General features: G+C 57.8%; 1 protein-coding gene across 1 annotated transcript in view; it reads left to right on the forward strand.

Moving 5' to 3' along the window:
• Nucleotides 1–8,758: 8,758 nt before the first annotated feature.
• The window catches only part of WNT3 (Wnt family member 3), a 47,350-nt gene continuing 42,951 nt past the window's right edge, over nt 8,759–13,157 (forward strand). The window contains exon 1 of the mRNA XM_075559401.1: nt 8,759–8,838. Within this exon, the coding sequence (XP_075415516.1) occupies nt 8,759–8,838 (80 nt within the window). The remainder of the gene's footprint in view (nt 8,839–13,157) is intronic.

The following is a 13,157-nucleotide window of genomic DNA, read 5'->3' on the forward strand; positions in this document are numbered from 1 at the left end:
GAGGAAGAGACCTGGCTGGCAGAGTCCAGAGGGCACAGACAGGGGCTGGGCCGGGAGTTTCTGCACCAAGGATACTGTTAGGCTTGTTTCACCCAGACTCCCTAGTGTGTCCGATGGGAAGAAGTGTCCAGAGCCTGGAAGCGTTTCTGTGCCCTTCTGCAAGCTCCGTGCAGGCCCGAACCTTGCGCGCCAAGCTTCACCCTGCCTTGGTGCCGCTCATGCTCGGAGAAGGGGGCCTGAATGAAGTAGTCAGACAGCACAAGCTTAGGGCACCTCCTGGGTGCAGGAGTGGGGTGTGGCCTAGTACACGTAGCACCCCCCACACACACCTGGGGTCCTGCTCTGGCTTTGCCCGCAGTGGGAGGGTTCTGAGCACCCCTGCATGGCCCCTGGCATGGTATTCTTGCTCCTTGCCGCTCCCCGCCTGGCTAAGTGTCACACACAGCAGAGCGGAAGAAACACCCAGAAGCCAAAGTTCGAATGAGAGGAATTACACGCAGTTGGCCACGGACGGGTCCTGTTCCCCCTCTTCAGATGGAATCACCCCCAGCCGGGAACTAGCTTTACAATGAGCTAGCACCCTCAATGCCTTGGGCAGACCAGCCTACGAGGGCTAGGGAGGCAGGCTACATGGGGTGGAAGAACGTTACAGAGGTGGAAGAGCGGGAGGAAAAGGGGGGTAGAGGGACATGGAGAAAGACAGCAAGAGAGGCCCCAAGTCCCCGAGAGACTTGTGTGACATCGACTTCCCTCAGGGAGCCAACCCCTGACCTCATCTCACTAGAGGGGTCATCTGAGTGGGCAGCAGGAGCCAGAAAACAGGGTAGGGCTGAGACTTCTCAGGGTCACAATCTCCTCAAGAAGGGGTGGATACGGACCCCTGTAATGCCATAATGCACCCAAACATGTGGCTGGGCTCCTGCTGTCTAAGACCTCACGCTCCTCTTCCCTCCCTCAGTCAGCCACCAACCATGTTTACTATGGGCCAGTCTTCTAATCCAACGTTTGCAAGTGGAAAAGTTAGTCTTCCTCTGGAAGCTCCCTTCGAATGACCCCCGCCCACCAAGGGTGAACCTGTGAGTATGTGAAATACCAGCTGCCTGGCTACCAGCATCCTAGCAACGCAACAGCCAGCAGAGAGCGACAGACAGACAGATCACCAGGACGGACTCACAATTACAGCCCATCATGAAGATGGCCCAGGACAGCACAGCGTTTCACCTGCCAGACACGAGGTCACCAGAAGCCGGAGCCAATTAGGCAGCAGATAACAATTTGAGGTGCCAGACACTGTTGTAGGTGTGGGGGGTTCAGAACTCACTGAGTTTTAGAATCTAAAAGAGGAAAAAGTCAACTTCCAAGTGAGCAACAGTACGGCTATATTTGATATATGCTATCTGCCATATTAACAGCCCTGGTGGAGCATTGGCTAACCACTCGGCCGCTAACCATAAGGTCGGTGGTTTGAACCTACCAGCAGCTCTGAGAGAACAAGATTGGGCAGCCAGCTTCCATAGACACGACCGACTGCCTTCAAGACCCTCTGGGGCAATTCTGCTCTGTCCCAGGGTGGCGGCAGTGGGTATGCGTCTCCATAGCGATAGGTGTAAATACACACCGGTGGCAGCTGGACCATGACCAGGCTGTCTCCTTTTCCCAGGTCTCGCCAGTGTGCTGCCTGCGACAGGGTGCAAGCTTTGCACCTTCCAACGGCTCATTTTGGTAGAAAATACTTGGGTTTTCCTTCTCTGACAGGTTTCCCACTCCCACAGGTTTGGGCATTCACAGGTCTCACTCTCATTGAATGTCAAGGTGGCAGCTGTTTCGTCTCATTTTGAGGCGAGCCTAATCAGCATAGGGAGGTCGTGACAGCGTTCCTTCATCCGCCCCATGCTCGTCCATTTCACCTTGAGGAGGCAGCTCTTCTCCAGTCATATCTAGACTGCTTCATTGTGCGCATGCCAAACCTGTACCTGGGCCCACAGGCAATTACAAGGACACAAACCTCACTACTGTCGAGTCGGTGCTGACTCACAGCCACCCCGTAGAGGAGGGTAGAAGTGCCCCCTGTGAGTTTGTGAGACAGCTCCTGTTACACGGACAGGACAAGGGAATCGCGCGTGGCTTAAAATCGGGAACGGTTCCTGTCAGGGTTGTAGTGTCTCACCATACTTATTCAATCTACATGTGCCAAGGGCTCAGGGAGAAGGAAAATGATGGCCACATGTGCACAGATATGACTGATACAATTGTTGGATGGGTGGTTCTGAACCTTGCTAATGCCACCTGCGACCCTTTCATACTGTTCCTCATGTGGTGACCCCCCCCAACCATAACACTATTTTCATTGCTGCTTTGTAACTGTCATTTTGCTACTGTTATGGTCAGGCAAATATCTGATAGGCGGAATGTCTTTTCATTGTTACAAATTGAACATCAAGTATAGTGATTAGTCACAAAACAATATGTAATTATATGTGGTGAAATATTTGTTTCTAATTACCAATAAATGAAATTTTGTGTCAAAGCATGGGGGTAGCATGGATAACAGTCTTAATATAACAGCAGTAAGCTACATTGTTACATTTTGCGACAGTATGCCAACATCAATGCGAAGCTAGGGGCTAAAAGAAGAGAGTCATCTCGAATATCCAGCCCCTACGTCATCACATCGTTGGCAGTGGTGGTGTTGACTCGTGTTGGGCTGAGCGCCACAGCTCCATCGCTCCGACCCTGCACCTCAGCAATGCTGCCTACACACGTGGCTGTTGCAGTGTGTATCTGTTACCATTTATATATACACAATTCAGCCACACTCGGGACCTTAGCCATGCCATGCAGCCATGCCAGTGCCCGCTGCCAAGTTCTTCATCATCATCAACAGATACTTAGAGCTTCCTAAACAGAGATTCTGCCCCCTCCTCACCTCCCACTTCCCAGCCCCAGTCACTACTATTACACTTTCTTCTCTAGACACGATTCTAGAGCTGTTCTACATTAGGGGTCCTTCAAGGTTGGTCCTTCTGCCCCTCCCTTTTCAAGTCTTTGTCTATTCAGGGTCCCCAAGTCAGCTCTCACGGATTCTTTTATTTTACTCACAAAGCAGTTGGTTACCTAACGGCTGATCACCTGGTGTTGTATACAGTCAGATCAACCCAGTTAAAACTTGTTTTTTCGTAATACCCAGAGACCACATGCTTATCACCTAGAGACCTCATGCTTCCCCGAGCACATCTTCAAGTCAGTGAGGGGAAATTTTAAGTCAATATCTTGGTCAGAAGTCAGTGCTTACTGATAGATAGGCAGTCCCATCTTAGAAAATGGTGGGGCCACTCCATTTGAGATGAGCTGCGTGACCTTGGTCTTTGGAAGCGGACTCTCCCATTCCAAAAAGGTTGGTTCCCTTAAGGAGAAAGGTTTAGGTGGCATAAGTCTTCTTGACACATCAAGATGATTGAACTGCATGAGATGTAAATTATACATCCAGGAAACTAAAAATGAAGCGGAAAGAAAGCTTATGCTCAGTCTTCAAGAACTGAAAGAAGACGAGCCAGAGGTCCCATGACAGTTCCCTTTGACAGACACCACTCTGTTCCGAAGACCATTGTTTTCTGATGGTCTTAGGCGATCCCTGTGAAAGGGCTATGCCATTCCCAAAGGGGTCCAGACCCACAGATTGAGAACCGCTGTTATAAGAGCTGTAAGAGCCCCCAAGAAAATGATTTTTAAATTAAAAAAATCTATATGCCAAGCAAATCATCCGAGAAGCTGGATTATATGGAGGGGGGTGGGGAATTGCATCAGGATTAGAGGAAGCCTTATGAAGGACCTGTGATCTGCAGATGACACCACCTTGCTAATGAAGATTAAGGACTGAAGCCTTCAGTATAGATTATAAATCAGTGTTCAAAGAAAAATCCTCACAACTGGGCCAGTTGACAACATCATGATAATCAGAGAAAATACTGAAATTCCCAAGGATTTTATTTTGCTGGGCTCCACAGCCAATGTTTACGGAAGCAGCTGTCAAGGAATCAAACGTCTCCCCGTACTGGGGGCAAAGCTGCTGCTCAAGACCTCTCTAATGTGTGGATGAGCAAGGATGTCACTTGGAAGACTAAGGTGTGTTTGCCCCAAGCCACGGTATTTTCAATCACCTGGTATGCATGTGAGAGTGGGACAATGGATACGGAAGGCCACATAAGAATTCATGCATTTGAATGATAGTGCTGTCGAAGAATATCAAACGTACGATGGACTGCCCGAGAACAAGCAAATCTGTGTTGGAAGCAGTACCATCAGGATGCCCCTTAGAAGTGAGCCCGGTGAGATTTCATCTCAGGGATTTGGGACACGTTATCCGAAGAGACCAGGCCCTGGGGAAAGGGACATCATGCGTGATAGATACAGTGAAGGGTCATCGAAAAAGAGGAAGATCACCAAGGAGACGGATTGACACTGCGGCTGCCACAATGAGCTCAAATATAACAATCGTGAGGATGGCCCAGGTCCGGGCAGTGTTGTGTTCCGAGTTGGAACAGACTCGGCAGCACCTAGCAACAAACAACAATGTCAGTGTTTAGGGCTGTGCAGAAAAATAAAGTGGAATAAGGGTCCAAGAGGGCAGGATGGAAAGCAGTTAGTGGAGGATTCTGGGCCAGGTCTCCGGTTGGAACGTCAGCTGGGCCTCTCTGATGTCTCTGCGCCTGGAGAAGGTTCCCAGGCACGCACCTCTGGGGTGATGATAGCTGGACCAGGAGATATTGGAGGGAAGTTCCAAAGGAGAAGAAAGAAGCCCAGTAGTTAATTATTCACCATCCTGGAGCTGGCATCTGTCCGTGTCTTTTCATTTAATGCTGACAACTCGTATCATAACCCGGGGGGTCACTGCTGTCCCCTCTCTTCAAAAGGACTCAGACTCCAAATCAAACACTTTCCAAATTGCCCCTGGGGAGCTGGTTTCGTCAAGAATTATCGTCTTGGAAACTTACAGGGGCGGTAGACCCTGTCCTATTGGGTTGCTCTGAGTGTACTGAACCAGGATTGCTGAAGATCTGGGTTGCTGGACAGCAAACCCAGGCTGGCTGGGGCGACGACCTTGCTCTGCCTGCCGATTAAGACTTACTATCAGCACCCACACCAGGGGGCGCACGGAGGTGGGGAGAGGGTGCAGGACTGACTGTGTGCCCTTTTGTTCCCTTGGCATTCACATCTCTTCTCAAAAGAGCTGCCAACAAGTGGCTGCTGACCCATAGTGACCCCCTAGGACAGGGTAGAACCGTCCCTGTGAGTTTCTGAGATGGGAACTCTTCATGGGAGTAGAAGGCTCCCTTGGAGCAGCAGCTGGTGGTTTCAAACTGCTGACCTTGCAGTTAGCGTTACCACTAGGCCACCAGGGATCCTGTGGCCCCCCCAATAGGCCGAGCTTTCACTTGGGGATCAACATCAGGAAGACACTGCTTCCTTGCCAGCCAGCTGGGCTGAACCCTGTTTTTTGGTTTTATTTTTTTAAAAACCCAACTCTTGTCCAATCAACCCCTGCACCCACCACCCCAGCGATGCTGCCCATCCTTCCAGGCTGCCCCTCCCTGATGCCAGATGTTCAGTTTCCTAGTGGCCTGCTCAGGGAATTCGCTTAAAGCGGTGCTGCAGCCCCTCTAGCTCTTAGGAGACAGTGCCACCCCCACGCCCCACTTCTCTCCATGGATCTAAAGGTCTAGGCCTCTGAGCCTTTGCACTGGCTGTTCCTCCCCGCCGCCCCCCCCACCCCCCGCACCTTTTCCGCTCTCTCCAGCCTCCCAGGCAGCCCTAGGTGCTCAGCCCGAGAGCCGCCGCCGTCCCCAGGCGCGTTCCCAACAGACACCAAACCCCACTGCGCCCAGAGGAGAGATTTCCTCCCATCTCCCAGCGACAGACGGGCAGCCCCCTGCGGGCGGGGGTCTGGCGCTGGCTCCTTTGTCTCGGTGGAGCCTAGGCGGCCGGAACCGTGGCCCCGCTCCCCACAAAAGGCGCACATCAAAGGCCCCTCCTGGCTGTTGGAGGCGTGGGGGTGGGGTGGTAAGGGGTCCGCCCAGGGTCCCAGCCTTCTGGGAAGAACGGTCCGGTTCAGGGCGGAGGCCGAGGGTCACCTCGCCGCAGGAGCCCACCCTCGCTGTAACTTCCACCCTTTCCCCCTCCAAGTGCAGCCCACCCTCCCGGGGGCCCGGGGTGTCTTGTGAGAGTCGGGGTGCCGGGCGGGCAGGAGGAAGGGAATGAAGTCTGTGCTGAAGGAAGGCACCTGGAGCGGGGGAGGCCCGGGCTCTGGAATCCCCCCCGTCTCCCCCGCCCCAATCTGGGGGCTTTCAAGTGGGGGGAAATCCCCGCCGCCGCCTCCGGCGCGCGGAGCCGGTCTCCACCGGCTCGCACCCCGCCCTCCCCTCCGCGCTCGGGTGCGCGGCGGGCTCGGGAGGCCAGCAAGGCTGCGGAAACCCACCCTCCTGGCCACTTGGGTTCCCTGGCCTTTCTCCCATCTCTCTCCTTCATTCTGGGCCCGACGCGCTCGGCCCCAGACCCCGGAGGCTCGCGGGCTGCCTGCAAGAGGCACGGGGCCACGGGAACCTTCCGGAAGGGGCCTGTCTTGCCCACTGCAGCCCAGGGCCACGGCTACCCGCAGGCACGGGGGCCCCTGTATCCCCACCTCTAGAACTGGCACCTGTGGAATCTTGGAGCCCCCCCCCCAGTGACCCCAAGACCAGCCTCTCCCGGGCCACACACCCCACAGTTGTGTCTTAGTGGCCAGGGAAGGCAGCTCCCCCACCCCAGGGAGATGGAGCCCCGCAGGGTTTGAGCTTGCGCTGCGCACACCAGCTGCGAGGGGCTGGGCTCAGGACTCCCTGCCCCGACGGGTGGGTGGACGGCCTCGCTGGGGCTCACCCACTGCGACCTCCAGGGAATCAGAAACGGGGCGCCCAGAGTCAGATGGGATAGGGGCACCTCTCAGGGCCCCGCCTCCGCTGCGTTGGCCGGGGCAGGGGAGTGGGGGTGATGTGGGGTCTCTGGGCAGCTGCTCGGACCCTCCTCGCCCTTTCTCCTTCTGGCTTCTCGGCTCCCTCCCCCTTCTCCCCACTCTCTCTCCTTTTTCTCCCCTTCCCTCCTCACTTTCATCTCTCCCCTCTCCGCCCCCTCCAGCCGAGCACCGGGCTAGGAACGCGGCAGAAGCCGTGACAAGCCCGGGCGGCTCTCCCGACCCTTGGTGCCCCGGGGCCAGACCCCGCGCCCGCAGCAGCCCCGAGCCGGGAGGGCTCACGGGACCCTCAGGGCAGCGGGTTCGAGCCGAGGGCTCGGGCGGCCCAGATCAAAGGCCGGGACTGTCTGGCCCCCCAGCGTGGGACTTCCTGCAACCGCGCCCCCCACCTCGTCCAGAGCCTGCCTTCCGGGTCTCAGCAGGACGCCGTCGCTTAGTTCTCTGCTCCCTGCTTGCTTCAGCCCCCTTACGGGTCATAGGCCCACAGCGCTCTCGAGCCCGGGGTATTGTCTCCGGTGGCTGGGGCGGGGAACTATGGGGTGACAGGGGCGAGTCACCCCCAGTTGTCCCCGGCTACGGAGAAAGGACCCCCAGGGTTTTTTTGAGGGGACCCCCCCATGAGAATAAGTATTTGCATGCATTTGGAAAAGGGGGCTCTGGCCCCCTCCGCTAGGCTGGAGCCCCCAATAAGCAGAAGGGGCAGGGCTCCACCAGGAGTCGGGCAGTGGGGGTCAGAGGAGGCTGGGGGCAGCGGGATTCCTCCGAGCACCCTAGACGCTCCCTACCCGGCTAGTGCACCTCCCTCGCCCCAAAGTGTCCACCCTGGCGATCCAAAGGGGGCTGCGGCCCGCGCTGCCCACCCGGCCGTAGGCGCAACCAGAGCCGGCGGAGGGGAAAGTGACCGGGCCCCGGGAGCAGGCGTTGCAGCTGGCCGCCGGCGTCAGTAGCAGGAAATGCAAAGGCCCCAGGAGGTCCCGATACCGATCTGATCCCTGACAAAAGACTCAAATGACACTGGGCTCTGTCCCCCGGCGCCGCCCGCAGCCAGACCTGCGAGCCTCGGCGGACCCTTCCGCAGGCCTCTGGGCCACCGGGGAAGCGACCTCCTGCGGCCGGTGGAGTGGCCCGCCGACTCGGGGTCCTGGGGGGCTGCAGGCCAGGAGGGGTATCTTCTCCACCCGCCCCATGGGGGGTCACTGAGGGCTGCCCCGCGGGAGTGAGACTTCTGGAAACACCCACTGTGGTTTCCACCATGGATTCCTCACGGGCCCAAGTGCTAAAGGGTCACCTCCCGAGAGAAAAGCGTCGCCCATGGTGACGGTGCCAACACGGCACCTCGAAAAACGCCTTGGTCCGAGCCCTGGCTCCCCCAATCCGGTTAGCTGGGGGTCGCGGGTGCGGCGGGCCAGCAGAGGTCCCGCGTGCGTGGCCTCCCAAGCTTTGGCCAAGTTCGCCGGGCGCTGGCGGTGCCCGCGCAGAGCCGGGCCGGGCGGGCGGGCGGGGCGCGTGATTGACAGGCTGAACTAGAGACGCAGCTCTCACCTTCGGCCGCGGCCGCTGATTGGCTGCTCGCTGACATCCTCAAACCCGGCTGCTCCACGCTGGGCTCGCGAGGGGGGCGGCTGCGGGTGGAGGTGCGCTTCTGCCAAGCCCGAAAGTCATTTCCAATCTCAAGTGGACTTTGTTCCAACTGTTGGGGGCGTCGCTCCCCCTCTTCATGGTCACGGGCAAACTTCCCCCTCGGCGTCGGTCCTAATGGAGACCCACCTGCTCGGGCTGCTCCTCGGCCTCCTGCTCGGCGGCACCAGGGTCCTCGCCGGCTACCCAATTTGGTGGTAAGGCTCGCCTCGCGTCTGGCCTCCGGGCCCGGGGGCGGGGGGCGCCTGCGGGGGTGGGCTGCGGCAAGGCCGGGGCGCCTTTCTCCTCGTCTCCCGCCCGCCCACCCCTCCCGGATTTCTCTCTGGTGTCGCTTCCAAATCGAACTCCTGGTTCCCCGGCTCATCACCATTTTCCCTTGCCACGGGCGGCCCAGGCTGGACGACTTTCCCTGTCTGGCGGGGTTCTCGTTCATGGACCCTAAGCCGCCCCCCGCCCCAATCTGAGAGCCCCGAGACCCCCCTTTGGCTTGCAGCGGGGTTTCTGGAAGCGCGGCGCTGTCCCCCGGGCCCAGGCTCTGCTCTTCTCCATTTTGGGGTCTTCATGGGCAAAACCACCCGGTGCCTTCCCCGCCGCCCCCATCTCCGCCGGCAGAAGCCCCATCAGATGCTCCACAAGACCACCGCCCCTTGCCTTCGTGTTCCGACGCAGAGCCCTTGACCCCCCCCCCCCGGATCAGGGGGGTGGGGGCGACACTCGATTTCTCTGGCCCGCGAAGTGAATGTGGTTTTGGGTTTTTTGCGGCTCTGCGATGGCATTGAATTCGGATTTTATTTATTGCTCGTCTGTCCTTTCTAGCAAAGGGCGGTGGGGGTGTGTGGGTGAGGGTCCTTGAAAAGGTAGTTGTTGGGGAGGGGATGGGCTTGTTGTTCTTTGATCAAAACCCCAATTCTCCATGTCAAATTCGTTCCTTTTGGAAAATCGAGGACCGAGGAGAAAGGGCGAGGAGGAAGGGCGCATTCCGCCGAGAAATGTGGATACAAAAGACGCTCCGTAAATAGGGCTGGAGACCCAGGCGCGGGCCTGGAGGTGTGTGTGTGTGAGAGGGGGTGCGCTACAGGGATGTGGGGGCACTGAGGAATAAACAGCCCTCTGGGCACCCCAGATCCGGGGACCCCCCCTTGTTTCCCAAGCGGCTCCATCGCCCCTCAGCAGGTCCTAGGGGCCAGAGGATAAAGAGTCACCGAAACCAGTTCTCTCAATTACCCCCGCCTCTCCCGGCTCAGCCCCCTGCATTCCAGAAAACTTTAATTAAGAATCTGCCCCTCCTGGCCAGAGAGAGCCTGGGCTTGGGGCGCGGGGGGCAGGGGGGGCGGCGGGGGAGAAGGAGGGAGAATTGGGGATCTGTCCTGAAGAGCAGAGGCAGTGCCCCTGGGGTGAAAGCCTAGGGGGAATACCTGCTGGGCTTGGGCACTGCCTGCCTGCTCCCCAATTTCCCTCCCTCGTTACCCCAGAGTCCTAGGGGAAGGGGAAGCGAGCCTGTGAAATTTGGGGGGCCACACCCCAAATTTGCTTCCAGTGGTTTGTGTCTGGGTGCTTGGCAACCTCTGAGGGCTGGGGTGGGGGCCAGAGCAAGACAGAGCTGAGAGACCCCTTTCACTGAGGGCTGGGAGTTGGTCCCCGACAGGCACCTAGGGAAGTCTTTCTTCCCCCAGCCCATCTTGCCCCAGGCCCTGGCGGCCTGTGGCCTCCAGTGTATGAAGAAGTCTCAGTGGGTTGAGCCTCCACAGTGATGGGCTCCGGCTCAGTCTGTGGGGAAGGCTGCTGCCCAAACCAGTCTCGCCTGATGGGCTATCCCTGGCCTTCTTCCTATCTCTATAGGAGGCCATGCTGTTCTTTGCCTCCATGAGGACCTGGTGGGAGTTGGGGTGGGAAGAGAATGCTTGGAAGAGCCCGCAGGCAAAGAGGAGGAGGAACGGCCAGATTCCCCCCTCTCTTTTGCCCTAGGTGAGGCATTTCCCAGGTAGAGCTAGGCTGGACAGGTAGGTGGTGGTAGTGGGGATGGGTTTGGTGTGTAATGGTGTCCAGAGGAGCATCAGGATTAGGGACCACCCAAAAGGAAGAAATGACGGAACACCCTACCTTCCTGGAAACCTGGAAGACCGGCACACTGGCCCTAAGGTAATGCTAGACACAAACAAGGCTTGGGGCCGGCAGAGGGCCCACCGCCCCACTGCTGCTTTGTCTGAGCCGTGGTGTATGCCCGGGGGGTGGGCAAATCCAAGTCTACCCGTGTGCGTGGCAGTGCCTGTGGGCACCTGTGTGTGTGTACAATGTGTGCATGTGTGTGTCTGGGTCTAAACCCTAAGAAGTGTCATCGTGCAGTTGTGTGTCTGCGTGTAGGAGAGTCTATGCCTGTGACTTGGCAGCTGAGAATGCAAACTGGCCCCTTGGGTACATTGGGGCCACTGCCCATGATGAGGTGGAGATGTGTACTTGTGTCTCTGCACACAAGTGTCAGCAAGTGGCCGGTTGTGTGTGTGTGTGTGTGTGTGTGTGTGTGTGAGAGAGAGAGAGAGAGAGAGAAAGAGAGAGAGGAATCTAGAAGTATCAATACCTGTGTCTGCAGGCTTGTCACACTGTGTGACTGTTCATGCCTGTGTGCATGGGGTACTATGGCTGTGTGAATATCATGGGGGCAACTATTGCTGTGTACATTTGAGTGGTAGGGGGGAATGTCTTGTTTGTGTTGTCTGAGTGCATGATCTGTGTGTACACACACCTTAGCAATGTTAGGATCTTTGCGTGCCATCTCAGTGCTCATGTCATGGCCTGATTGTGCCTGTAATTATATGGGTGTCCCTCAGTCTATAGCCATGCGAGGGCTGTGACTTGGATCTGCCTCAGATGCTGTCCCTAAGCACCAATGGCCCTGGCTAGATCAAGATTTGTGTGTCTATGGACACATTAGCACACAATGATCTGGAGGTGTAAATGATGGTGGTGGTCCTGGGGGAGGGGTGACCTCAGAGCACAGGTCCAGCAGGGACCTAGGGTTCCAGGGGTGGGGGGTGGGCAAAGGGTGCTCTAAGGGTCATGGAACCTCAGGTTGGGAGCAGGGCTGAGCCTTGCAGGCACCAGCTCACCTGTCTGAGCAGGGGTTGCTCTGAGCCCTGGCTTCTCAGGTCAGTCTTTGGTCTAGGAGGCAAAGTGGAGGGTGACTTACCTCCTAAGGTTGAGGTGGGAAGAGCCTCCTCGGCAGGGACAGAGACCGGGCCTCAGATTTCTGCCCCCAGGCCGGCAAAGTCATCTTTTTCCCATCTGGCCCCCTACTACCTGCCCTCGGCCTCCCGACCCCCTGCCACATACATTCCCCAGGAGGGATTTCTGCCCAGGTCATCTCTCAAGGAAGGGACCCACTCTTGGTGGCCTGTGCTGCTCAGCCCCCGTCCCCGGAGGGCCCTAGATAGATTCCTGGGACAAAGGAAGAGCTTGGAGGGGCCTTCGAAGCAGTTTTCCAGAGGGGAGCAGTGCGCCCCAGGGCTACCCAGCCAGGACCTGGCAGAAGCTGGACAGGAAGCGGTGACAGCAGACTGATTTCTGTCATTCCCCCTGTCAGTCCCACTCGCTCAGCCCCTGGTGGAGAAACTTGTCTTTCTTCTCCTTCTTGCGGGGGTCGGGCGGGGGGGGGGGGAGTGAGCCTGTTATCAGGGCCTCTTTGGTGCCTGCCACATTCCAGAGGGGGAGGCCCAGGTGGTGGACGGGGGCCCATGGATGGGTCAGCCACTCACCCCACTCTCTGTGTCTGTGGGGCAGCGACCCATCCACCCGCCCACCTGGGCCTCTGTTTCTTCACCTGGCACTCAGGGGTCACTGGCCTGATGATGGAGTCTTGCAGGGCACACAGGCAGAAAGCTGGCAGACAGGACCACAGGGTTCTCTTTCCACCATCCCTGGGCTCATTCCCCACCCAGGTGGCACCTGCTTGAAGGTGGCCTCAGTTTCCCCATCTGTCAGATGTCCCGCTGCCTCCCCCACCCACTCCCACCCCCACTGCCTTTAGAGGCTGGCAAACATGTTCAGTCAAACCCTGTGGGGGTCAGTGGGCTGGGCCCAGGGAGGCACCTGGAGACTGCGGGGGAGGAAGGCCCCAGGCCAGGTGTTAACACTTGTAACAGGCAGGAATTACAGCTGGCTGGGGCTGGCAGGAGCTGAGCTGGCTGGAGGCTGTTGATCCCACAGACAGACAGACAGACAGATGGGCAGATACCAGATCACTGGATGGCCAGGCTTTCAGCGGGTGGTCTCCATTGGAGGGCAGGCTTCTCCCTGGGGGCACATGACGGGGTGGGGGTGGGAGGATGAATCCAGGAGGCTGGGAAGTGGGTGAGCATCCTCGGTGCCCCCCCCCAAATGCTCTCCCCTGTGGGCGGGGCTGCAGTGTCCAAAAGGAGCAAAGGTTGTGATGGATATGATTGTATTCTTCTGAGGGGACTACATTTTGCTAAAACAAACCTGAACACCAGCCCAGCATGGTACTAGCAGGAGTCTTGTGCCC

This window comes from Tenrec ecaudatus, chromosome 10, assembly GCF_050624435.1.
Source record: "Tenrec ecaudatus isolate mTenEca1 chromosome 10, mTenEca1.hap1, whole genome shotgun sequence".
Taxonomy (NCBI): Eukaryota; Metazoa; Chordata; class Mammalia; order Afrosoricida; family Tenrecidae; genus Tenrec; species Tenrec ecaudatus.